The following is a 26138-nucleotide window of genomic DNA, read 5'->3' on the forward strand; positions in this document are numbered from 1 at the left end:
ACGCGTGGGGGGCTGGGGGGAGCTGGTGGTTTGGGCAGGGCCTCAGTGACCCCCCGAAGCAGGACCTGCTGAGTCTGCTCCCAGCTGCCCCCGGCCTCCCTCCTGGAGGGGACGGTCCCCTCCTCCCGGGCCCAGCACAGGACGGCAGCCCGGCCGGGGGGTCTGCAGCCCACAGAGCGCTGCCCCCACCGTGAGGGGCTCAGGCTCTCCCCGAGCGCACCCGGAACCCCTGGTGCCGCCCACCCCGTCCACGGCCTCGCTCGCCTCTGCAGGCCTCGGTCCTGGGCCCCACCCCAGGCCTCCCCAGGGCCCTGCACCTGCTCCTGGGCCTCCTGGCACGTCCTCCACCTGTCTTCCTCGCCGCTCCCGAGGCCCAGCTCACCCCCACCCGGGCGCCCTCTGCGTGTCGACACCCCTGCCTGACGAGGACTGGACGTTTGTGCCCCAAAGCCACGTGCTGAAGCTTAGCCCCTGGTGGGCGGCATGTTCGGAGACGGGCCTCAGGGAGGCAGCAGCGCTTAGACGAGGCGCTGCCCACGGTGGGGCTGGCGTGAGGCCAGGCTCCTTCTCTCTCAACCGCAGAGGAAGGTGCCATCTGTGAACCCAGGGGACCCTTCCCCATCACTGGTGAGCTCCCTGCCTGGGCCGCCCGGCCTCCAGACAACACGACACACATGTCCGTGGCGCCGTGAAGGCAGCTCGAGCTGGCCCAGCTGTCCCGCGCAGCCCGTCCTCCCCGCCGCCCCGGGACGGCCACTCAGTCCCCGCGTGGGCCTCAGCCTCTGCGTCTGCACAGTGAGGACCCCGAACCCTGACCCTCCTTGGGTCCTCAGGCCGCACCCCGGGTGTGGGGCCCCTGGGCCCCTGCCCTCAGCCGCTCCGGGCGGGAGGGGAGCCCACCGCCCTGCCTCCCTCCCGGGGCAGCCCTGTGGGAGCGGAGGCCCTTACACTCCGACCCTCAAGTGAAGAGGCCAGCTCTGGCCCCAGGGAGGACAGTGGGGGACGCCCTCACGGGGGGGCAGGCAGGGAGGCAGGCCCTGGTGACAGCGTCACTGACAGGACCCAGGGCCTAGGCCCTGGTGACAGCGTCACTGACGGGACCCAGGGCCCAGAAAGGCCACACAGCCCCACCCCGGACCGGCTGACCGCTGCCCTGCCGTGTGCAGGAGGGTCGACGCATCCCCCGGACACACCCCAGGCCCAGGGCAGAAAGGGGGCGGGTGGGAGCCTCCAGGACATGAGAGGCCTGGGAAGACGAGCAGAACCTCCCCGGTGGCCGGCGGCCCCGAGTGCAGAGCCCGGAAAGGTCATGCAGGGACAAGTGTGCCCAAGGCCCATCAGGCGGGGACGGTGGGGACACCGCACGGATTCTCATTTTCTTTGCCGTTTCCCTTTATCTTACCAATCTCCTACCACCGGATGCAGGGCCCTTGCAGAAGAGGGAAGGCGCCAACCGGGGCCCGGCGGGGTGGGGGGAGGGTGCTGGGTGGCGACCCGCGCTGCAGGACCCCGGGCGGGGGACGGGGAGGGGGATGGCCAGGCGGCCTCCATCTGTCCGGCTATGACATGCGGGCACTTGTGGTTTGCGAGTGTCCATGTGGCAAACCCTGGGCCGTGGCGAGGACTCCGTGTGTCTGCTCGACGCCCACACCCCTGCGGCCCAAGAGCAGCGGCGCAGGGGCGTGTGATGGATTCCTGCACCCCTGGGTGTCCTGGGGCTGAGAGCCCCCCGCGTCTCAGCAGGGAAGGCCAGGCCTCCCCAGGCCCAGGACCCTGTGCAGCTGGGTCACAGGAACCATGGGGTCCGAGGGCTGGCGGGGGGCGGGGGCAGCCTCCCTGGCAGGGGGCAGAAGGAGCCCAAGCTTCAGGGCTTCAGCCACACCCTGGCCGAGCCATGGCCTCTCCAGCCCTTGGTGTCCCAACAAACAACGGGGCGACGGGGTGGTGCACCAGATGCCACAGGAACCAGAGAGGGGCGCAGAGAGGGGACGGCATAGGCGGCGAGTTTGGAGGCTGCTCGGCAAGTCCGGGGCTCTCCCTCCGTCGGCGGCCGCGCCCATCCCAAAGGAAGTCCCTCCAGCCCCGGACCCAGCCCTCTCCTCAGACCCCCCAGCCGGCAGCAGCGCCCCTCTGCCCTGATCCGCTTGCCCGGATAGACACGATGGCCCAAAATGAAGCCGTCGCCCCGGGGTGTCAGGTGGGAGCCAGGCCGCCGTGTGCTGTGGCTCCACCGTCCTCAACACGAGGTGAGGTCCACCCAGAGATGCCCACGCTGAGGAGCCCACATGGGCCTGGGCGGCCGCGCACCTGCAGCCCTGTGCCAGACCATGGGCGGCCCCGGGCTGAGGCCTCCGGGCTGAGGGGACGGGCAGACAGGGTGGCCTGGCTGGGGGACCTCTGACAGGCAGCAGGACGGTGGCCCCCGGAGCAGAGGGGCCCCTGCTCCTTGTCATGCCAGCCCCTGCCTCTGCCCTTGGAGGGGGACACGGGGAGCCCCTGCCTCGGAAGAGCAGGGCTGAGGCTGGGACAGGGCATGTGACACCCTCCCGTCCACCTGCCACCCGCCAGCCTTCCATCCCCCCCAGGCCAGCGTCCTCCGTGTTGAAATCAGTGCCTGCCGGCCAAGGGGCCAGTGAGCGAGGACCAGCCCTGTGGGAGGTGAGGACGCCGGGGGCCAGGACGGGGAGCCGGCTACTTCTGGAGTCCGGGCTGCCTAAAGGGTCACGGGGGCGGCCCCCCACGCCGGGCATCCCGGCCCAGGAGGCGTCAGGCTGGGCCCAGCTGGCTCCTGGGCCACACTCACCCTCTCCCCGACAGGGCCCTTGGAGGCTCAGGGGCCACTCTGTCCACAGGGGTCACGGAGACAGCCTGGGGGGCCCAGCAGGCCCTGATCTGGAGCAGACCAGCTGGGGCAGGGGACGCGGGAGGGGCCAGGCCCCAGAGGGGAGAGAGTCCCCAACAGCCCCGAGGCCACCCCGAAGCCCCAGCCTCACTGCTGCACACCGTGTGCACACAGCGAGCTGGCCCCTCCTGCCCAGGCCACGCTCCTGGGTGGGGTCCTTCCGTGGCGAGGACCCCCCTTCCCAGCCCCTCCCCAGCTGGCCTTCCTCCTCCGCGGAGCACCTCCCCCTAGAGTGCTCCCCCCAAGCCCACCCTCTTCCTGCGGCCTCTGTGCCCAGCCAGCCAGGGTGGGGGTGGGGGGACTTACGGGACACCCAGGGCCCTTCCCCCAGGTCCTGGAGGAACGAGGATCACAGGGACAGGGGCTGGGCTCCCGTGAAATCAAACTGACAGGAAAACGTGATTAATTTGCTGCTTAAAGAAACAGTCACAATGACTTAAAAAAAAAGAAAAGCAGCCGCTTTCCCTTCTAATCAGAGGTGCGGTCTGTGCCCGGCGCCCACGCAGCCCGGGGGAGGGGGGCTGACGCGGCTCTGGCCCAGCCTCTCGGCGCGGGGGCCTCCGCACATCGGGGGGCGCCTCCCCGGGCAGGTCCAGGCGGCTCGGGGCCATCGGGCGGGGGGGGGGCCGCGGGGGCCAGGCTGCCTGCAGGGTCTCCGGAGTTGGGGCGAGGGCGGGCCCCCCCCACACTGGCGGCCACCTCGCAGCCCCCCGGGGGGTTTGCCACTCCGGGCAGTCGGCAGGTGAGCGCCCAGTGTGGGCGGCGCGCGGCGTCGGGCTCAGGGGCCGAGTCCCCATCACGCGGCCTGACACGCGTTCCCCGGGGAGCTGCCTCTGGGCCCTGGCGCCGCCCCACATGCGGGCATCACCTCACAGGAGCCACTTCTCCCCTCAAAGGGCCCGGCAGCCCCTGCACCCACGGGCTCCGCGGGGGCCCGGCCTCCCAGCCGCGGCGGACACAGGGGCCGAGGCTCTGCTGGAGCACGGAGGGGGCGGGAGGCAGGGCCAGGGAGGACCGCACCGTCCCTCCTTCCCCGAAGCCCACTGCCCGCCCACCCTCCTGGAGCCCTGGGAGGTCGCCCTCCCTTGTCCCTCCCGCGACCCGACCCCTGGCCGCACCCGCAGCGCTCGGAGGGCGCCCCTACACTCGCCCCTTCGCTCTCTCTCCGGTTTAAACAAAGCAAGAGCACGACCCGGTTTCTGTTTCTTTCATTTTCTTTTTGGTCTTTTTGGTCTTTAAAGTGACAGAAAGGAGAGAGGAGCCAGGCTGCGTTCCTTCCGGAGTCTCAACGTGGCGCCGTCGCAGGCCCGTGGCCCGGGGAGTCCCCACGGGGAGCCCTGTCGGCGGTGCTGGGCGGCGGCGGGACCCCACTTTGGGAGGAATGCAGGGAGGCGGGGCCCCTGGTTCTCAAGTGCACGGAGACCCCGGGGTGCCCACCCGCCTGCCCCTCCGCGGGCCCCGGTGCAGGCGCGCAGCAAGCCCGTCGTCGCGGGGCTCCTGGAACTTCACAAGCCAGAGCTGACATGTGGGGAGGGAGGAGCCGCGGTGCTCCTGGGCTCTGTGCTCCTCCCTGGGGCACCCGGAAGCAGGCCGGCCAGAAGGCACGCGGGGTCCCTCGGGCAGAACGGGGGTGTGGAGGGCACCCCCGAAGTCGGAGGCTCCAGGACGGCCGTGCCCTCATCGTCGACGACCTTGAGGAAACAGAGAGGGAAAGAGGTCACCTCGGGCCAGGGCTGGCGGACAGGCCCCGGGGTCTGAGCACCGGGTCGGGCGCCCACTGTGGGTCTTCTGAGCCGGGCTCCTCGGGCTCCGTGCCTCCCCAGGGGCCCTCGCCACCCCGGCGTCCCACCTCCCAGGCGGGGCCCCCGACCTGCGCCCCACCTGTGTCCACCCACCTCCGCAGGACCCTGTGTTTCCCAGAGAAAGGTTCAGGATCCAACTAATTGGAAGTTCAGACCCCGGGGCTCTCCGTGAGGGGCCTGCTGTTCTAGATCTTTCCGGCCACTCCTGGCCTGGTGGGCTGTGCACACGGCCCTGGGGCTCACAGCTCAGAGGGACCCCCGCGTGTCACCGTCAGGGTGTGGGACTGATGCCCCGCTGCAGACACACACCCTCCTGGTTCGGGGAACCTCTGGGGTTGGGGGCAGACCCTCCCATAAGCAACCCTCCCCTGGTTGGTGGGCAGTTGAGCTTCAGCCCTGCTTCTCCGTGTGTCTCCACCTCCCAGGGGACCACCCAGGGCTCCAGACGGTCATCCCTGGGCAGGCGGCCCCGGCCGTGGGGCAGACGGGCCCTCAGCCCAGTGTCCCAACGCCACCCGCCCTCGGACACAGCAGCCAAGCCTGCAGGACGGGAGCCCCCGCCCCAGTCCAGTCCAGCGGCCTGGACGCCGCAGGATCAGCCACGACGTGTGAGGCCGCCGCGGTTTGGGGAGTCTGTTCACGCAGCGGGCGGACGCCGTGCCTGAGGCCCCGGGAGACCGAGGAGGAATAAGTGATAAGAACATAAAAACTAAGCAGCCAGAAAACGAGGCAAATTCAATTCAGAGCAGAGCAGGGCAGACAGGAGACGCTCCTGCCGATGGCGCGCACGGGCCGCACCTGTACCCCGCGGAGCCCAGGGCTGGCGCTCGTGTGCGTGTGGCGGGGGCACGGGGCTCCGCGTTCGTCTCCGCTGGAAGCAGCGTCCTGACGACGCCCCGGATGACAATCACGGAACAAGAGACGGCGCACAAGCGCATCATTGAGGCCGAGGGAGACGAGGTCTCCCGTCACTGGGCCACGACCACGCGAGCATATGCACCACTGACACGGATAAATCTTAAATGAAAAGAACTGGGTTCCGGAGCGCCTGTCGCGGGAAGTGAAGACAAAGCCTCCCTCCACTTACACATAATAAAACCCCGACACAGAGCCACCCCGACGGCAGCCCCACTCCGCTGCCCGAGCCCTCGAGGGGGACAGAGGAGCCCGACCCCAAAGCAACCCTGTGCGGGGGTGAGGCTGCGTGGAGGGGGCGAGGCCGCCAGCTGCGCGGCAGGGTGCGACCAGGTGGACGTCCAGGCCCAGACCCACGACACGTTCCCGGGGGCCCAGGAAAGCCCCGGGGACCAAGGTGCTGAGGGCACCCGCCCCCCACCCGCAAGCGGCCTGGCTGGAGGGGAGGGAGGGACTGGTCGTCCTCTGCGCCATGCGACACGGCCAGGAGCCCATCGTCCTCTGCGGCTGCGGCAAACCAGAGCCTGCTGGCCCCAAGGTGCAGGAGGGGCAGTGGGCACAGAGGGCGTGAGGTCGGTGTGAGCACAGCCCTGGTGGTCGGGGCTCAGGGGGGGCCCAGGGCGGCTTCCCCAGGCTACTTCTATTGTGACGACCACCCTGGGGGTGCCGTCACCCCCTCCCTCCTCACAGACAAGGGGCTGAGGCTCAGAGGGGCTCAGACCCTGACCGAGGTCACTCAACTCAGCTTTGAAGCCAGGATGTGAACCCACGTCCCAGGGCGGCAGACGGGGCGGCTCCAAACCACGGAGGACACACGTCTGGAATCGAGTGTCCCCCAGGGGAGCCGGTCTCTAAGAGGCCTGAGAGGGGACCCCGCGGGGCCCTGGCCTGCTGGTCGTGGACCCCCCACAGGACAGCTGGACAGCAGGCTGAGCGCCAGGAGAGGGGTGCCCCCGGGTGACCGGCCCTCTGCTGGGAACACTGCGCCCCGAGTCCAGGCCTGACCACACGCCCCGCGGGGAAGGCTGGCTGCTGGGTCTAGACCGGCTCCAGGTGGCCGGTCCTCCGAGGTGTCTGCCCTGACCTGCTCGCAGTCCCGCCCCTGGCTGGAGGCCCCGACTCGGAGTCCCGAGGGAGTGTCCCCCGGAAGGCGGATCCAATGTCGCGGGTCACAGGAAGCTGTGCCGGGGGAGCCTCAGGGTCGCTGGGTGAAGGTGGCAGCCGCCTCCTGGAGGGGAGCTGGATGGAGTCCCCGTCCCCGTCCTACAGCCACCACCCCCCTCTGGGCAGGACAGGCCCGGGCGCGGCCAGCCGAGGACGGCAGGTTCCCACCCAAGGACCAACAGTCCCTCCTGGAGACACGTTCCCAGGTCGTAGCCGACCCGCCAGTACTTCAGCTCTCCCGGCGGGGGCAGGGAGGGGCACGGGGGAGAGGCGGGGAGCCCCCCTGCACCAGCCGCTGACCCGGGCGGGACGGATGGGCAGGTCCCTTGCGCCCGGGGTCCCTTGTGGCCAGGAAAGCCCTCGGCATGAGCACAGCCCCTGCCACCCCACCCCTTCCTCCCGCCCCCCCCGGGGGGGACACTTGTCCCAGAGCACCCCAGCCCCGCCGTCCCTGCGGCCCCGCCCAAGTCGGAAACAAAGGGAAAGGTGAGGTCACTACACAGGCCCGGGGCAGACGCAGCAAGAGAAGCCCGTTTCCGGGGCTCCCTGGGCGGGGAGACACCCCACTGGCCGGGACCAGTGCAGCAGCGAGGCCGCCCCACCCGCTCCGGGGATGGGCTTCCCTGGAGTCTCTGGGGAGGCCCGCGCCCGCGTGCACCACGGGAATGCTCCGACGGCCCCTTCCCAGGTCTGCCCCTCGCTGGCCCCACCGACCTCACGGGGCCGTGTCGCCCACGGGGCCCCGGGATCCCCACACGGGCCCCGCAGTCACGGCCCTCTGAAGCCACCCTGCCCGCCGAGCCGCGTGCACCCCAGTGACGGGGGTAGCTGAGCAGATGGGGTGCCCAGGGGGGCCGCCCGCCCTCACGCAGGGCCAGGCCGGTGGGCGCAGCGCGGGAAGCACGGCCGGCCCAGGCCCCACGACGGCGGCCAGACCCGCTGGTCTCCACACTCGGTGCAGGAGGAGGCCTGTCCCTAAACCACAAGCCGTCGGGGCAGGTGGCAGCCGAGCAGCGGCCGCGTCAGGAGCGAGACCCCCGGCATCCCGGGGCGAAGCAAAGGTAGGCAGCCGCTGGCCTGGCCGTGCTCACGCCCCCTCAGGTGCAGACGCGCCCCCCACACGACCCAGCGCCTCCTACGTGTCTGCCGCGCAGCCACCCCACTCACGGCCTGACGTGCCCCGGGCGACCCAAGGGCCCCAGCACCTGGCCGCACGCACAGGAGCCCTGCCGCCTGGCTCTGTCCCTCCACGTGGCCACACCCTCAACCCTGCCGGGACCAGTGTGGCCTTGGCTGTGGCCCCCGGGCACCCCCACCCCGCAGGACGGGCCCCGAGGTTCCTGTAGCCCCGTACGCGCAGGCCGCACCAGAGACCCTGGCCCAGGCTGGAGATCCCCGGGCCAGGGAAGTGGGGGTGCAGCCCCGTCCCCCCGGGACACTCAGAGACCCGGCAGGAGGCCTTGGTCACGCCCACCGGAAGCCACAGCGCCCAGGAACGCCAGCGTCGGAAATGCCGCCCTCCAGAATGCGGCTGGAAGACGGCCGGCTGAAGTCCCGTTTCCCCAGAATCCAGAGGGTTCCACGGGGAGAGGCCGTGGGGAGAGGCCGAGGGGGGAGAGGCCGGGGGGGGCGTGAGGCCGAGGGGGAGAGGCCGGGGGGGAAGAGGCTGAGGGGAGAGGCCAAGGGGGGAGAGGCCGGGGGGGAAGAGGCTGAGGTGAGAGGCCAAGGGGGGAGAGGCCGGGGGGGGGGGGTGAGGCCGAGGGGGAGAGGCCGGGGGGGAGGGGGTGAGGCCGAGAGGGAGAGGCCGGGGGGAGAGGCCGAGGGGAGAGAGGCTGCGGGGAGAGCCAAGCAGACCCCCTCCCCAGGCCGTCCCCCCAGCTGCCCTCCAGCCACAGCCGGGAAGCCTCTCTCCTCCCCGGGTGCTCCAGGGGGTGGGCACCTGCCCTCCTCTCCTCTCCCCTCCGAGGGGTCCGCCCAGCAGCCCCGGGGTGCTGGATGCACAGTCAGAGCTGGGCCTGGGACTGCACCCTGGCTCTGTGCCTCCCCTGAACCGGTGTCCCCATCTGGGGGACAGGGTGCCCCAGCCCCACCCCCCCGGTGACCCAGGGCCGGGCTGCCAGGGTCTGAACTTGCAGAGCCTCACCTACCTGAAGGGGGACCCCACATAGAACAGCCAAGAATGGACGGGTGGGGTGGCAACAGCGTGCGGGGCGAGGGTGCCGAGCTGGGGTTCGTCAGGCACAGCATGTGCGGGGACTCGGGGGAGCCTCCCCAAGGAGGAGACACGGAGCCACCACGTGGCGAAAACCTCGGGGTTCTGGGGCCTCCCTGCCCTGGAGCCTGCAGCCCCACTACCGGGTCCCCCGGGGTCTTCAGGACACGGGCACCCTCCTGCCGGGAGACCCGCCCCACCCCCGGCTCACAGCTGCCTTGACTTAGAAAAGCCTAGAAGCCCAGGGTCCGTAAGGCTGCTGAGGGACAGGCTGTGGTGTGCGCACGGCTCCGCGGGGACGAGCACGTTCTGTGCACACGGCCTCCAGCACCTTCCTGGGCGCGTCATGGGGTACACGGCGCGGGGGGGCTGCGGATGCCGCTCACGCCCCAGAGGGCAGAGGGGGCCCCCCTGCGTGTCTGCTTATGTCCCAAAGGGAGGAGGATCGGCCAAGGCCAAGCCAACGCCCGGCACCTGCAGGGTGCTCCTAAGGGACCTGGTCGCGGCCATCTGGGACCCTCAGAAATGTGCGCAGAATCACGAAACATGCACCAAAATGTAAACGACAGGAACGTCTAACCATGGAAAGTTCAGCCAAATCAATGACCCTGTGCTTTGAGGTCACGGCGACGGCAGAGAGAGGAACCGCGTCGATGCCTTTGGCGGCGGACTCCGAGGCACAGGAGGGCCAGGCCCCGGGGTCGGGGAGACCCACGGGGAGCCTCGCGGGGTCCCCGCTCATCACCCACGGGGGACGCCAGCTGTGTGGTCGGTCTGAAGGCATCACGCGTGTGACATGTCCCCCGTACGCGAGGTAGCTGAGGCACATCACGCGTCAAACAGACGGCGCACACGCGTTTAATACACACGTTAGCTTTTTTTTTTTTAAATCTTTTTTTTTTAAATTTATTTATGATAGTCACAGAGAGAGAGAGAGAGGCAGAGAGAGAAGCAGGCTCCATGCACCGGGAGCCCGACGTGGGATTCGATCCCGGGTCTCCAGGATTGCGCCCTGGGCCAAAGGCAGGCGCTAAACCTCTGCGCCACCCAGGGATCCCCACACGTTCACTTTTACGCAGAAAATGAACACGGTTGACCCTTGAATAATGGTTACGGGGATCAGGGGCGCGACCCCCCGACGCCCAAAGACCCACGGGTCACTCTGACTCCCCCGGAGCATAACTACCAACAGCCCCCTGTGGGCCGGAAGCCTGACCGAGGGCGTCGCCGCTTCACACGGGCTCCGTTCACTGTCCTAGGACAGAGGCGGCCGGAGCAGAGGAAAGGTCGCTGACGACACGCAGGGAGGCGCGATTTCATCTCTAGTGGGGTTCGCGGAAAGACCCGAAGCGCATGTGACGCGCCCAGGGACAGAGCCCCCCGGTCCCGCCCTCGTCCTGTTAAGACTGCGCCTCAGAGTCCCGGGTGACCGGGTGTCCCCGCGGGATCACTAAGGAGGGGACGGGGTCGCGGGGCCCACAACGGGCGGCCGCCCTGTGACGGGGTGCAGAGTGTGGGTCCTTGTCCGCGGGCTCTCGGGCCTCGGAGCCGGGGCAGGTGCCGGGGCCGGGGGTGCAGAGGCCGGGGGCCCGGGGGCGCGTGTTCAGGGCGACACGGAATCCATGAAAACCAGGGCAAAGCGCCCTGTTCCGCCCGGCAGGCGTCTCCCCAGGGTAGGGCCTGCACCTGCCGGATGGCGCCCCCGCCCGGAAGCCCCCTCGCCCGGGCCCTGGTGCCGGGAGGCAGCCGCCAACACCCCGAGTCTCCCAGCCGCGCTCCCGCCGCCCCCCGGCACCCCGGGCACTGCCGGAGTTGGTGGCAGGGACGGCGCTGGCAGCGGGAGGCGGGTCGGGGCCTGGGCGCCCACGGCAGGCGCGGAATTACAGGCCTTCGCTTCCTTCGGGAACAAAATAATTACAAGCTGCACAGAGGACCTGAGTCCCCTGAAAGCAGCGCAGGAAGTCGGCCCAGAGCCACGTCTCCAGGAGCGGAAGCACCTTGTTATTTAGACTCGGGAGAGAGAAAAGCCGGTTCGGCGCCCGCGGCTCAAGGACCCTGCTCCCAAAGGGAGACCCCGCGGGAAGGTGAAACCGTGGGCGCCGCCCCACCAGTAAGCTCCCGCCTCCCCGGGGCGACCCCGCCTCCCCAGGGACAGCGACTGCAGCCGCGGCCAGCAGCCCGGGGCTTCGGGGTTCAGGGTGCGAGCTGGTCCTGCCTGGGGGACCTCCACGTCCCGGGAGAAGCGAACAGCCCGAAGCTAAAAGGGCAAAGCGGCCCCGGCGCGACCCGGACCCACGGCCCTTGTGCACAGCCCCCCGGCAGGGCAGCGAACCCTTCTGGAAGGACGATCCCTCCCTCAGCGCCCGCCCCTGCAGGGTCCAGTCCACCTCACCGCCAGCTGAGCCCTCCCCGAGCCCAGCCGGCCCCCGTGGAAGAGGCCGAAGCCCGAGCGGGGTGCACACGCGGGCCCCTAAACCATCTGCTGAGCAGACGGGAGGAGGCAGGGGTGGAGGGCGCCCCGCAGGCTTCAGGCCCCCACCCTTCAGGTGCAAGGGCCAAGCGATTGCACCCGGACTCAGATGAGGATCCGCGGGGTCACCCGTGAGGCTGCCCGGGGTCCCCGCGGGAGGGGGGCAGAGGGGGCCCCGACCACAGAGGTGGAGGGCGGGGTGATGCCGGCACCAGCCCGGCCTCTGGGGGCCGCCAGGGGCTGGAAGGAGCCCCCGGAGCCTCCCGCAGGGGCGCAGCCCGGAGAACCCTCGAGTGTGCGGTCCGGCCCCCAGAACCAGGAGAACAAACTTCCTTCAGGCGGCCGGCCGTTCGGGTGGGCGGCACTCAGGGTAGCGCCGGGAACCCGAGGGCGACCAGCGACACAGGACCCCAGCCCCGGGCGGCTGCCCGCTAGCACCGAGAGGGGGGCCGCTGTGGGACCCCAAAAAGCTCCTGCCCTCCAAACCCCCCACTGAGGCAGGGTGGGAAGCGCTGGACCCCCCGGCTCCACAGGACGGGACCGCCGCGGCCCTCCCAGCTCACGGGGAGCGGGTGAGGCGGGGAGGCGGGCGCCACAGCCCCCACCTGGCCCCGGTGCAGCCCCGCCCACGCCCCCCCCCCACTGCCCAGGATGGCCCCGGCTCCGAGGGCGGCGCAGGGGGTGCCGTGGGGGCTCCCGGGACAGCTGGGGGCCGCTCGGGCCGCTCCTGATGCCCGTGGGTAACAGCGCCCCCATGGGCCAGCCTCCGCATGGGGCCTGCGGGCAGGACACGGCCCATCCCGTGGGCGCACCTGTCCTGCCGCCCCGCGGCCCTGCTCACCTGTCCCAGGCACCTCCCCCCGCCCCCCACCCTGTTCCCCTGAGCACTGGACCCAGAGGCGCCTCCCAGCCAAGACTCAGGCACCCAGACCCCAGCCGGCTGGGGCCGCAGCAGGGGCCACTGTGGTCCCCACGCTCCAGGAGCCAACGCCCAGCACCCCTGGGTCGGCCCCTCTGGGGCTCAGACCCCTGCTCCCCGCTTTGCCCTGCCGCCCATGGGCTCCCCATCCTGGCCTCAGCCTCCGTCCTGCCATCCCTCGCCTGCTGACCCACGAACGGGGCCATGCACCCCCTGCCTAACACGCCCCGTGCTGCCCTTTGCTCTCAGGACAAGGCGGCCTGGCCTCCGCCCCCCACGCCCGTCTGCCTCCTCCCCCACCCCGGATCGTGCAGGCTTCCTTCTGCCACAGGCCACAGGCACTCGCCCTCCTTTCACTTAGGACGCTCACCCCCCAGCCTATTAGCTCATGATCAGCTCACCGTTCGCGCTCAGCCATATGTCACCTCTTCCAGGAAGCCTTCCCGGATCCCCAGTCCAGGTCAGCTTCCTCGCCAGATGCTCGCTGTGGGGCCCTCGTCCCTTCTCAGCACGTTCCTGTGTGTGATTATGCACAAATGTGGGCGCTGGGATTCACGGGGTGAGGCCCGCGGTGTCCCCCATCTAGTGGAGCTCTCAGCCCTAGGAAGCGGGACGCCAGCCTCAGGAGGAGCTGCCATCACCTACCAGGTTGGGGGACTGGCCCCGCGCTCCTGGGTGTCCCTTCCCCGCCTGCAGGACCATCCGAGCCCCCTAAGGTCGAAGTCGGGAGAAGGGTGCCCGTCCCTTCCAGCCAGGAGCTTGACCCAAGGAAAGTCGGAGACCCTGCCCCGGGGTGGGGGGCGTGGGAGGAGCCCCTGTAAGAACAGCTCCCCCCACTCAGAAAGGGTGTAGGGGCCACTTCCAGCGGCGGCTGCCAACAGGTCATCACCAGGCCCCTGGGCACCCCCACCACCCAGCCCGGGAGCCGGTGCCGCAGTCACTGGGAGACAGGCAGGGAGCGAGGCCCAGGGAGGCCAGGCTGCGGGGGCCAGAGCACAGGGGCCAGGGGGCAGGGCCGGGCGGCCGTGGGGGTCAGCTCCGTCCTGGGGGCCCATAGCCCCAGTGCGCTGGGGGCTGTCCCTGCTGAGAGCCTCCTTGCCGGTCCCCGAGCTTCTCCAGAATGTCCCTGGGCACCCCCTCCCCTCTCAGCCCCCAGTCCCTCTGCAAGGTGGGGCGGGAGGCCCTGGGACAAGATGCAGGGCACGAGGGCCCTGGAAGGGCCCTGACCCCACGGCGCCTGCTGGATTCTCGACCCCTGCTGGTTGGCGGTGCAGACGCCCCCAAGGCTGAGGGGCTCCCAGCTGTCCCCAAGCCCCAGCTGGTGACGACCTGCAGGTCGACCTTCCCCAGCTCCAGCCCTCCCCCCAGGTACCAGAGACCACGACCCCGACCACGACCCCTCCCAGCGGCCCGAGAGCCCCCTCAGCATCGCGGGAGCTTGCAGCAGACCCTGCAGCCCACGGAGCAGTCCCCAGTCTGCCTCTCAAGGAGCAGGCCAGGGGGCCGGGCCCCCAAACAGCAGCACTGACCCCAGGAAGCAAGGACACCCCCCGCCCCCGGCCCTGCACTCGCCAACACCTGGCTGGCCTGGACCTCACAGCAGAGTTTTCAATCCTCAAAAAACAACTAAAAAGCCAATCAGGCAAAACCGCCTTGTGCTTTGGTGCTGCAATGATCCAGCGTCCCGGCTCCCCAGCTCCTGTCCCAGGGGCCAGAGACACAGAGACAGGAACAGGAAGACGCACAGAGACAGAGAGACCCAGAGGAAGGGGGGGTGGGGGGAAGAGGGAAGGGGGGAGGAGGGAGGAGACATGGGGAGGGAGGGAGGAGGGAGGAGGAGAGGGAGGGAGGGGGTGGAGAGGAGGGACGGGGAGGGAGGGAGGAGGGAAGAGGAGGAGGAGAGGGGGAGGGGGACAGAGGAGGAGGGGGGGAGGGAGGGAGCAGGCAGGGAGGAGGGGGGAGGGAGGAGCCCAGGAGAGGCCAGTCTGTGGGTGCAGCCCCTGCAGCAGTGAAACCTGTCTGGCGAGATTCTTCCCTCCTTCCCTGTAAACAGGGCGGCCCCAAGCCCCAACCCCCAACCCCCCCACGGGGCTGCACTCTTCAGGGGAGGGGGAGGGGAGGCTCCCTGCCCCCCAGGCCACACGGCCCGGGTGGGCCCCCGACCCCAGTGCCGCCCTACTAAGTACCCGCTGGGAGCTGGGACCTGGGACCTCAAGGTCAGTCCTGAGGACACGGTGCTCCGCGTCCCCACCCCACTGCCCTGCCGACAGCCCCCGCCTGCGGGAGGGGTGGAGAGGCAGGAGGGGCCTGTGAGCAGCCAGGCCTGGTCCGGATGGCGGGGGGGGCGCACGGGCAGGCAGGACCCCACGGAAGGCGACACTCTGACCTCCCCCCGGATCCCTCCCCAGTCAGGCGCGCCCGCCCGCCCCCCAGGTGCCCCCACTTGAGACCCTCGCTGGCTGGATGCCAGCAGGTTGGTGGCATGCCCCACCCCGACGTGACGACCCCGACGTGACACCCCCCCACGTGACGACCCGAGCTCACAGGGGCTGAGCCTGGTTCAGGAGAGGACGGGGCCTGTGTGGACCCCTGGGAGTCATGCAGGGCAGTGACCCGGGCTGACCCCGGAAGCAGGGGAGGGAAGGCTGGGACCGGGCTTCCCGAGTACAGGCAGCGACCTGCCCGGGGGCACTCCTCCATCCCGCGACCCCCAGCAGGTCACCCCTCCATCCCACGACCCCCAGTACACGTGGCACAGCAGTGAGGGTCACGCCAGGTGCCCCCCAAGCCCTTCCCGGCCACACAGCTGAGGCACACTGCTGAGGCCGGGGCTCGGGCTGGGGACCGTGGCACCAGGCAGGGGAGGGGCAGGGGACCAGGCGGCCCAGGTCGGCTGAAGGCCACAGAAACCAAGGCAGAGGCCCAGGTGGGGAGCAGGACCGAGGCTCTGGGCACAGCCCTGCCCCTCCCGTCGCTGCCTCTGTGGGCAGGGGGACCCCACCGCACGCCCTGTCTGTGGGGGAGGGCTGGGAGGGGGGTGGCCAGCGACCCCCTGGACACCCCCGCCGCAGCCGTCTGATGACACACAGCCAACACCTCCCTGTCCTGGGGCCTGGGGGGTGTCTCTGCCCCCACCTCCCCGGCCGCTTCCCGAACCCCCCCCCATGGTGACCACAGACACGCGCGGCCTGCTGAGGGACGGCTGCCTCCCTAAGGCTCACGGCTGGAGAGTCTACAAGTTCTCCCGCAGGGACTCGGGGGGGCCAGGCACCAGCCCAGGGACAGGCACCAGAGCCACCCCAGGAGCCCGGAGCGCCCGCGGGTCCAGGAACCTCCCCCCTTCCTTTGTCCTGCCAAGTCAGGACCACGTGGGAACAGGACGGAGGGGGCCTCGGCTCCAGTCTGGGGAGACAGGAGGGTGAGTCCCCTTCCCGGGGAGCGAGCGGCCCCAGGGCACCCGGGGAGCCCCGCCCCACACTCCCCACGACCTCCACCCTTAAACCTGCTCCTCTCTCGGGGCGCGTCCAAGGGTGAGCAGGTCTTTCAGGGCACACGGCGAAGGCCCCAGACACACGCTGGCCTGGGAGGGGCGGCGCCCGCCCCCGCCCCGCGCACTCACCTGCTGGCGCCCTACGTCTCAAACTCCGTCAGCAGCTCCCTGATCTCGGGGGCCACGTGCTGCGCGGCGTTGGCGGCCTCCGTGATGGCCTTCCGGTACATCCCCTTCTTCTTGCGGTTAAACCTCAGTTTGAAAAACTCGGAGAAAGGCGAGAGCTTTGAGGTGGACAAGAACGACGTAGTTGGGGAGCCGAACCACGAGACTTTCGCTTCCTGCCAGGAGGGCTCCCCGTCCTCCTTCTGGCTGAGGCTGATGTCCAGGACGCGCGCGGGCCACCAAGGAAAGCCGTGAATCTTACCCCACACGATGTCCCCTACGGCCACCGTCCTCCCGTCCTCAGTCACGCACTTGGAGACGCTCTGTGTGTGCAGCCTGACCGTGAGGGGCGGCACGGTCGGCCTCGCGTCCTTGGACGAGGACCGCACGGACGCACCGTCCCCGGACGAAAGGTCGCAGGTGTCTGGTGACGTTACTTCTGAGCTGGACGACTTGGACTCGTCCAGGCTGTCGCTGCTCCACACGGACTCGCTGGCACAGTCTGCGCCCCTCCTGGGGCAGGCGGCCAGGAAGGCCAGGCTCTCGGGCCCGCGTGGACCCTGGGGACACCCTTTGAAGTCCTCGTCCTCGCCAGAGCTCCCTGAGGACGAGTCGGCAGCGCCGCGGCCCGGGAGCGTCGGGGAGCCGGCCCGGGGGCCTCGCCCGCGCCCGTTGAGCGCCTCCACCAGCTCGGCCCGGTACACGGGCTCCCGCGCCCCGGCCCCCGGGCGGTGGGGCTTCAGGCGGATCTTGGGGGGCGGCAGGCCGGGGCCGGGGGGCCCCGGCCGCGTCAGCTTCAGCTTGGGGACGCAGGCGGGGGGCCCGCGGGGGTCGTGGCCGGCGCCGTGGGGGGCCTGGGACGGGCAGAAGGGCTCCAGGGACCCGTGCACGCGTGACGGGATCTCCACCACCTCGCCCTTGCCCTGCGGGGTGCTGTACGAGATCTTGATGGCCGGGCTGCGGGCCACCCGCGCCCCGTCCTCCTCCCGCCTCTCCCTCTTGCTCCTCCTCGCCGTGGCCGTGGCGTCGCCGCCGCCGCCGCCGCCGTCAGGGTCCTCCAGCTTTAGGGGCTCCCTGTCGGGGCCGGGGCCGCTGCCCCCCCTCCTGCGGGGCCGAGGGGCAGCCGGGGGGCCGGGGCTGGCCTCGGGGGGGCTCAGAGTGCTCTTGCACTTCTCACAGAGTACTTGGCGCGGCCGCAGGCGAATGGGGCTCAGGGCGAGCCGACCTGGGTCGCGGTTCCGGGACAGGCGCCGGCGGGTCCTCTTGATGGTCCGGGGCGGCGGCTGCGGGACCCACTGCCGGTAGGTGCTTCTCAGCCAGAGCGGGGGAGGGAAGGGGGCGCCTTCAAAGTACGGCGGGAACGGCGGCACGAGGGGCGGGGGCGGCTCGGGGCCGGTGGTCTCGGGGGGCTGGTCCCCGCAGGGAGGCGGCGGCGGGCCGGTCCCCAGCTGCATCGCCTCTCCGTCCTGCTCCGAGGGCGCCGGGCCGTGGCAGCCGTTGACGGGGGGGTCCTCCGGCTGGGGCAGCGGAGCCAACAGGGGCAGGCCGAAGAGGCCGGACCTGGCAGTGGGGAGACAGAAGGGGACAGTCAGACCGGGAGGATGCCGCTGCGCCCAGTCCCCACCCCAGGGCCCCGGCGGGATCCGGGTGCCGCCTGGGGCCCAGCATCTGCAGGTGCATCCGGGGTCCCGACAGGGCCAACGCCCCCACGTGATCCCAGGCGAGGCAGCCCAGGGATGCGCTCTGCGACGCCCCGTGACCAGCGCGGAGGCCACCTCCCGGGTCGCTCAGGCATGCTGTCCCCATGTCGGCCACTGCAGACCTCCCCAGACCCCGGGGTAGGCACGCGGGCCCTGGAAGCCTGACAACAGAGTCTGGGGGTCTGGGGGCTGCGACACGGCCTGACTGGGCCCTGGGGGGGGGGGCAGCTGCTCTGCGGCCAGGGGCCCTAGTACACCGCCGTGTCCACCCACCCCTTCCTCCCCGAGGGAAGACCCCACACGTGCTCCCTATGGGCCCGGGACAGCCCGTCGGACTCGGGTCGCAGGGACCAGCAGGGTGTGGGGGGCCTGGGGGGGTGGGGGGTGCAGTGGCAGCCCTGGCCTGAGGACAGGAGTCGGCCAGGAGCCCGGAGCCCTGGGCCCGGGAGCCTGCTCCCTCCTGAATGCTCAGCTGGTCCCAACTGTCCCCACTGCCCTGGGGTGAGGGTGACATCCACTCGGCCCCGCCCAGCACATCCCCGAAGGACCTCCCCTCCCGCCTGATGCCCCCGGGCCCTGCCCTCAGACCCCCAGCTCCACGAGGGCAGGGGACCAAGCAGCAACACAAGGCCGTGCGAACCACGGGAAGGGGACACGAGAGGGCAGGAGGCCCACCTCCCAGGAGGACCCACGGCCAAGGCCAAGGGCGGGACGGCACCCCCAGGGCTCCCCGCCGGGACCTGCCCCGCTAAAGGCCTGCTCTGCCCCCAGGACGTGCTGGACCACGCGGCCCCCGTCTGGGCACCTGGCGAGGTGAGGGGGTTGGTGTAGAAAGTCAGTGGTCAAAGAACCTTCCAGAGCGGACGGAGGGCCACCCCCGAGCCCCCGTGCTGAGCGTAGCTGCATCTAACTCATGAGGGGCCCTCGGCGCCGCAGGAAAGCGTCCACGCTGTTCCCAACGGCCGACAGCAGGCCCGTCCTCCGCCCCCGTCTCCAGCGGCGAGCGCGCGTGACTTCGAGACACACGTGATGTGACCTTCGAGATCGCTTCCGCTAAAAGCTGCTGTTCTTGAAGCGCGAAAGCAGACTTCCGCCAAGTTACGAGAGCCGAGGCCGGGCACGGCGCGTTGGTCCTCACCCTCCACGTGGAATCTGACCAGGGTAGAAACGACGACTGACGCTCCGCTTTCCCCATCTCCAAACGATTTCCCTGTTTGCTGTGTTCCAGAAGAGTCCAGGCTAGCCAGGAGGCGACCGGCCATGACGTCGCCGCCCCCCAGCGCCAGGGCCGGGAGCCGGGCACGGAGGGCACGGGACGCCCGGGGCGCTGCCTCCCCCGGTCGGTCCCCGCGGTCATGACTTCTGTGAATTAACGAAGACGGCGGATGTCCCCGCGCGAACACGGCCCGTCTTCGTTGAATCCAAGTTCGCGGTAAAAGTTGGAAACCGCGGTTTCCCTCCTTCCCATCAGGTTCTCGTGTGCTTGTGGCCACGCCCGGAATCTGGAGTCCTCGCGGGGGCCTGCGGGGTCGGGGGCTCACTCCTCTTCGTGACCAGAGTCCAGCAAACACAGGTCCGTGGCCACCGGCCCCCGGCGCGGCCGCCCTGTAACCTGTAGCCGTAGCCGGGACTGAGAGAGGAGGGCGAGCGGGGGCCGCGGGGGGCCGCGGGGCCAGCGTGGGAGGGGCTTCTGCTCTGGTGGGGGAGCGGCCAGGATGAGCACCCCATCCCCTCCCCGTTCTCCACGGGCGCCGAGTCCCGGCCGCACGCGCTCAGCAATCCTGGGAAGCCGGGACCGGACGGCCTGCACGCCAGGACGAGCGGAGACTCCTGGGGACCAGGGGTGACAACAGGGACCCAGGGTCGTGCCCTCACCTGGCCCTGGGCACACAGACCGCACGGCCCCAACCGTCACCACCAGTTTTTGTGAGTGAGGACTGACGGCGCACAGCCACGCGCTGGTGCTGGGATGACCGCTGCCTGCCCGCCCCCCCCGCCCGCTGCTGTGGCCCCTCTGAGCAGCCCGGCAGATGCGGTGCGGATGCCAGGCCCCAGGTCGTCCCCGAGCAGCAATCCACGGGCAGTCCGCGGGGGTCCAGGTGGGGAGACCAGCCCCGCGGTCGTGCGGGCAGGTGCATCCCCAAACCTCCCCGGGTGCCCTGGCATCAGGGCGCAGCCTGCACCCCACACTGCGTCAGCCCTGGTTCTTCCCCCCAACCAGCTCCGCCACCAGCAAGCGCAGGATTCTGAGCACTGACCGCACGTGCTCACACCGAGGCACATGCGTGGGCACGCACACACACGTGTACACACGCGCACGCATTCACACATGCACATGTGCACACACGCACACTTGCATACACATACTCGCATGCACACGGGCACGCACACACACTCACCCTGACCTCCTGGGCCAGCGTGCTCACTGCCCCTTGCTGTTAGGGGTGTCGGGATCCCTCCTTGAACCCGTGGGACCCCAGGAAGGGGCCTCAAATGAAGGGGTGCTGGCCCACCCCGGGGAGCCATGGTGTCCCTGCCAGTGACGCCCAGAAGACACACAGTGTGAACAGCCCCCAAGGAGCCCCTCAAGGGGCAGCCTCACCCCTGGGAGGGCACCTGGAAGGCCAGAAAGTCATCCAGGCCGCCTGGCCCCTCCCAAGTGGGCACCTGGGTTGAGGGTGAGGAACAGAGCACCCCGAGTGCCCCCCGTGGGCGTGACACAGGGCCACAGTGATGGCTGCAGGGCCTCCGAGAAGAGACCCCGTAGGCAGGTCTGTAGACCAAGGGGATCCCACAGACGCGGAGGGGTCTGCACACCAGGCAGGACCCACACGCCCGGGCCGGGGAAGGCTGCTCCCAGGCCCCCCAGCCCACCTCCGGCCCACCTTTACTCAGACCATGAACGGGCCTTCACTCCTACCCTCCCCTCATCTGCATCCCCACTGCCCCCCCAACGCTGCTGGGAACCAGTGCACACCAGCTCCTGAGACCCCTGCCCTGCCCCCAAGCCCAGCCCCGTGCCAGCCTGTCCTGCTTGCACAAAGGCCCCCCCGCCAAGAGCAAAAGCCCCGGGCAGCCCTCTTCCCGTCACCCTGAACCTGAACCCAAACCAACACATCTTCGGCCCAGGACCCTCCTCGGCAGGCGCCCGTGCGCGGACGGCACCCTTGGGCAGCCCACGCCGGGGTCTCTGCGGCACCCTCTCCCAGAAGGCAGGCGGGGCAGGTGGGGCGGGGAAGGCCCCGAAGCTGGGGCCCAGGGGGTTGCCCCATTGTGGCGCACGCACCCCTCAGGGAGTCCTGCCTGTCTAGTAGAGTCACAGGCCCTTGGCCAGACACCCAGGCCCTGGCCGGAGCCCGAGCTTGGAGGCAGGCCCCTGGGCACAGGAGGGTCAGGCGCTGACCCCTCCCTGCCCCGCAGCTCACACGGGGCACCAGCTGGGCTCCACGGAGCGCTCGGAGCCCCGGCCCGGGCCTCCCCATGTGAGGCCTGCGCCGGGCACCACGGCGACGACCGGAGGCCCCGTGACTCTGGCACCGCGGCGGCCACACTTCCTTCCCAGAGGCGACCTGCCCAGGCCACACCCACAGCTGCCTGGTGGGTAAACAGCGGCCAGGGAACGGCTCCCTCCCCGGGTGACCCTCCCCGGGCGACCCGGCCCAGACCTCCCGCCGGGCAGGGCCACTCCCCAGTGACGGGGGACAGGGGCTGGGGGAGGCCGGGGCCCGGGGGCGGGGGCACTGAGCTCACAAGGACCGCACAGGCCACTGTCCCAGGAGGGATCGCAGCCCCCGGGCCCCCCCAACTGGACTCAGGGGCATGTGGCGCGACACCACCCTGGTCTGCGCCTCGCCCACAGGGCCCAGCCCCTCCGTGAGGCCAGGCTGTGCTGACACTGGCCCCGGCCCAGGCCCAGAGGCCCCGGGCAGCCCGGCACCGCCCCACAGGTGATCCCGCAGGCCCTGGCAGGCGAGCGGCCTGGGGCGGCCCTGCAGCCAGAGACGCGGCTGGCCAGGCCCGGGTGAGGGACCCAGGCCCCCGCTGTCCTGTCCCCCGCCACACTGGGGTCCTCGCTGCCCCCCGGCCCAGTACGAGGACGGAGCTGCGTGTGGGCAGGGGCCTGGGGATGGGGGGGGGCCGGGCTGCCCAAGGGCTCCACGCAGGAAACAGGCCCTTGAAGCCGACCTCTCAGCCCGGGTCCTTGGGGAGCTGGGGGAGGGCACACGGCCGCAGCGCCCAGGCACCGCTGGGGACACGCAGAGCCCAGGAGGCTCTCAGGGGGGCCAGACCCCAGAGCAGCGTCGCTCGTCCCCGGAGGGTCCCCGCTCTGCCCAAGGCCGGGCCCTCTGCAGGGCCACGGGGCCGGGAGAAGCCGCCTGGCAGGCAGCCTTGGCAGGAGCCCCGCGACCCGGCCTCCGCTCCCCCGCCCTCCCCGAGGTCTCACCCGTGCAACCAGCTCAGCAAACCCCCGGAGCAGCCAGGCCTGAGCTGGCCCGCGGCCAGGAGGAGCCGGCCGGCCGCCTGCCAGAGCTCCCGGCCTCCCCTGCGGCCTCCCGGCTCTGCGGCCTCGGGACCCGAGTGGCTGTGGAACGTGACAGTGGCCTCTGACCGAGCCGGGGCCATGTCTGCCCTGGACCCCCTCCTCATCCTCCCGTGGGGACAGGCCACCCGGGGTCCAGGGAAGAGGTGACGACCCGGCTTCTGGAGCAGGGACAGCGCAGGGGCCCCTCCAGGTGCCCGCAGGCCTGAATCCAGACCCCTGCGCTCTCACAGGCAGCAGCCCCGAGCCCCGAGGGAAGGGCAGGCCTCCCCGCGCCCCTGAGCCCACCTCTGCCCAGGGAGCCGGGGAGAACAGCTTGGGGGGGCACAGCCTGGACACCCGGGCGGCCGCTTGTCCAGGGCCACACACGGGAGGCGCCCCTCCCCCATGACAGACCCCGGATCTGCGGGACAGGCCATGGGGCCAGGCTGGCACATCCGGCCCCTGACTCCTGGGCTCAGAGGTTTAACCACTGCCAGCATCATCCCAGCGGATGACAGGATGCAGCAGACCGCATCCCTGTGTCCGCTCTGAGATGGCTACCGCTGCCCACGCCCCGCGTCACCCCGTGCTGGCCAGGTCCCCTGAGTGGCAGCTGCCTACAGCTACGGATCACGCCAGCCTGTGACTCACTGGGCACCTTGCTCTCGGCCCCCCTGGCTCCCCGAGGTCAGGGAGGCTTTGCCCCGTAGGACCCGGAACAGGTGTCCATCCTTATCTGTCCAGGGAACCTCCCCAGAACCAGCCATCAGTGGCCGAGCCTCCATCCTGGACGACGGGTGCGCCTGGGAGGGAGCGAGCCTGCTCTCCTGCCCGGGGACCGGCCTGCTGGGATTCTTGACTGGCTGGCTTCAGAAGCTGGAGTCCCACCCTCCTGGGGTGGGGTGTGGGTCACAGAGGCCAGAAGCCTCGTGTGGGTATGGCACCCTGGATGACTCACAACTGGGGAAGTTTGAAAAACACCAGCTCGGAGATGAAGGCTTGGGGCCTTGGGCTCGGTCACTCCTGCTGCCCATGAGACCATCCCTTCCCCACTCTGGGCCCTGCTGTCCTGGGGCCACGCCCCAACCAGGGCCACCTCACTTGGGGGTCCTCAACCAGAGCAGTACCCCCAAACCACCCACAGAACAATGCTCACACCCCCGGCACCCCAGCCTGAAGAGTCGGAGCCTGTGGGGTCAAGGCAGGCCTGGGCCACCTGTACCTCGTAGGGAGACAGGAGGGGTCACGCACAGCACGACGCCTGGGACTCGGCCCAGGTACACAGTAGGTAGTGAACGCAGGTGAATGCATGAGGACCGGCACCCAGAGCTGAGGATCTTCCCTCAGATCGCAACGCAGCTCAGCAGCGGGTTCAGGTCTCGGGTGGGAGGGGGCTGGGCACCTGGCCTGGCAGCTGCATGTGCTTGCCGAGACGGGGGGGGGGGGGGGTCCTTCTCCTCTTGTGAATGTTTGGGGGAGGGAACCCACCCCCAGAGTGCCAAGGGACAGGGCGTGTCACCCCCCAAAGGCACAGTGAGCAAGCCCGCTGCTGGGCCCTGCTCCGGGAGAGAGAAGGGGACCGGCTCGAAGGCCCTGCCCTGGGGCTGCTCCATTCCTGCGGGAGACCCCGACAAGGATTCGCTGCCAGGCGGGCCCCGCGGGCCTCCACATCTGCACGCCAGCTCTGGAGGCCGCTGATAAATGGCAGTTCCTGGCACGTGCCTGGCGCACACCAGGGCACGCCGACAGCTGCGGCCTGGCTGCCCTGAACACACCCCGCACAACCCCACTGTCCTGGACGCGCAGGCTCCCAGAGGTGGGTCGGCGTGTGCAACCGGAGCTCCCAGCGGCTCGTCCGGCTGGGCAGTGCCCACACCCGGGCGGGGGCCTCCACCGCCAGGCCGGCCAGGCCACTGTCCCACACGGGGAGGGGGCACGGGCACTGAGGGAACGGGCCTTGGGAAGGCCCCGGACCCTGCGGCCCCAAACACCCAGGCCAGGTTGTAGGCGGCCAGCGGAGCCCACCTGATGGCCGGGCCACAGACAGGAGCACCCAACTCTTAATATCGTGGGCCGAGGTCAGAAGAGAGGACGACACCAGAGGGAGCAAGCGAAGCGGGGACAGGGGCGGGCAGGGCCGTTTGGGGACCAAGCCCTGGGGGACTGCACAGAGAGCCACTGCGGACCGAGGCCCTGGCTCTGTGGGTGGCTCCGGTTACAGCTGAGTGTGGCCGTGGCAGGGGTGACGGCTGCCAGCTCGCATGCCGGGATCCCAGCCTGGCCTGCTTCCTTCCACGAGGGGGTGGGGATGTGGAGAGGCCCGTGTTGGTCTGCAACCTGGCTTGGCTGCAGGCTGGGGAGGGGGTGGCCGGCATTGGAGGATCGGGGGCCACGGCCTCCCCTGTGCTGGGTTGGGGAGCCCAGAGAGCAGATGGGGGGCCCTCCCTGCCCCTGACACACACACTCAGGAGCAGCAACAGGCCCGGGCTGGCCGTCCTGCCTGGCAGGGGAAGGGGTGGCCACCAGCGGTGGGAGACCTTGGCCACCGCAGGGTGCAGGCTTGGCAGCCTCCAGGTGACTCTGCGGCAGCCCCCTGCCCCCCGCCCCGACCCGCCAGGGTGGGGCAGGGCCACTGTCGCCGCCGGGAGGCCGTATGTGGGGTCACATGACTGTGCCTAAATGGCTTCTGGCACATCTCAGGAAGAGATGGTGCCGGGGGTAACTGTTGAGGAGTGATGGTCTTCCTGCCACGTCCGCGGGGCTGCAAGGAAATCTGGGTTCCACGGAGGGAAAAAGTTGGGCCTCTGCGGGGAGCCACTCGGCTCGGCTCGGGCCGGAGATAAGGCCCGGCGGGAGCGGAGACATTAGCGCCTGATTAATGCCTAATCATTTATCTGTGCGACAGCTCACGGCCATGTGACACTGTCTCCAGGAGACTCTTCCTGCTGCCGGTCCCCGCAGTGGGCGCAGGTGCCTCCCCGCCGCCCCCCTCGCCGGCGCCCCCTGCCCTGCCCGGCCCTGCCCTGCCCTGCCCTGCCCTGCCCGGCGCCTCCAGGCCCCGCCGGCACAGCCGCCCCCATCGGCCGGGAGCCCGGGACCCGCACCCGCTCCAGCGCCCCGCGCGTCCCCCGGGATGACAGCCCCGGAAACAGCCGGATTCAACAGTGCGTCCGGACAAAGAAAAGTGCGTTAATTGCGGCGGGCGTGGGGGCCGGGCCGGGCCGGGCGGGGGCGGGCGGGGGCGGGCGGGGGCGGGCGGGCCACAGGGCCCCCCCTCGGCTCCGGCGCTCCGGGACCCGCGCGCCCCCAGCCCCGCTCGAGGCCCAAGGCGGCGCCGGCAGCTCGAGCCCTGGGTCGGCGGGGCCCGTCCGAGCGCCCCGGGGAGCCCGTCCCGGGGACCCCCCCCCCCCCGCCCCGCGCCCCGCGCCCGCGCCCGCCCCCGCGCTCACTTCCTCGTGCAGTCCAGCAGGACCCCGGCGAAGCGGCGCCCCCCGCAGCTCGCCGAGACCAGCAGCGCGCCGTTGGCGACCTGCTCCACCCGCGCCGGCAGCCGGCAGCCCGCCCGCGGCTCCATGCTCCGCCGCGGCCCGCGCCCCCGCCCCCGCCCCGCCGCCGCCGCCGGGTCAGCCCGCGCGTGACGCCGCCCGCCGGCCGCTGACGTCACAAAGCTCCGCTCGGGGCGGCCACCGCGGGCGGGGGGGCGCGGGCACCGGCCGGGGCGGGGGCGGGGCGGGGCGCGGAGCCGGGGCAGGGCCGGGCGCTCCCGGGACCCCCGCCCCCCCGCGCCCCCCCGCGCCCACGGCCCCGCCACTCGGCGACTCGGCGCTGCCACGGCGCGGGGGCTGCGGCCGCGACCCCTCCGCCCCGGCCCGGCCGC

At 70.9% G+C, this 26138-nt stretch overlaps 2 protein-coding genes across 5 annotated transcripts; both read right to left on the minus strand.

Moving 5' to 3' along the window:
- Positions 1-4098: 4098 nt before the first annotated feature.
- PWWP2B (PWWP domain containing 2B) lies at positions 4099-25865 on the minus strand. Of its 4 annotated transcripts, none has more exons than XM_077877127.1 (4): positions 25711-25865; positions 16004-17599; positions 12786-12900; positions 4099-4593 (listed from the first exon to the last, which is right to left on the minus strand). In XM_077877127.1, the coding sequence occupies exons 1-2, from the start codon at positions 25833-25835 to the stop codon at positions 16015-16017; spliced, it is 1710 nt and encodes a 569-aa protein (XP_077733253.1). In that variant the 5' UTR covers positions 25836-25865; the 3' UTR covers positions 4099-4593; positions 12786-12900; positions 16004-16014. The 4 variants fall into 4 exon arrangements, with proteins under 4 accessions (XP_077733253.1, XP_077733251.1, XP_077733254.1 ...); XM_077877125.1 differs by lacking the exon at positions 25711-25865 and adding an exon at positions 18591-20665; XM_077877128.1 differs by lacking the exon at positions 25711-25865 and adding an exon at positions 18545-18789.
- On the minus strand, positions 20857-25246 carry LOC144300913 (uncharacterized). The gene is made up of 2 exons (XM_077877130.1): positions 22513-25246; positions 20857-22456 (listed from the first exon to the last, which is right to left on the minus strand). Exons 1-2 carry the CDS (start codon positions 22762-22764, stop codon positions 21551-21553), a joined length of 1158 nt encoding a protein of 385 aa, XP_077733256.1. The 5' UTR covers positions 22765-25246; the 3' UTR covers positions 20857-21550.
- Positions 25866-26138: the final 273 nt, after the last annotated feature.

This window comes from Canis aureus, chromosome 29 (genome assembly GCF_053574225.1).
Source record: "Canis aureus isolate CA01 chromosome 29, VMU_Caureus_v.1.0, whole genome shotgun sequence".
NCBI lineage: Eukaryota > Metazoa > Chordata > Mammalia > Carnivora > Canidae > Canis > Canis aureus.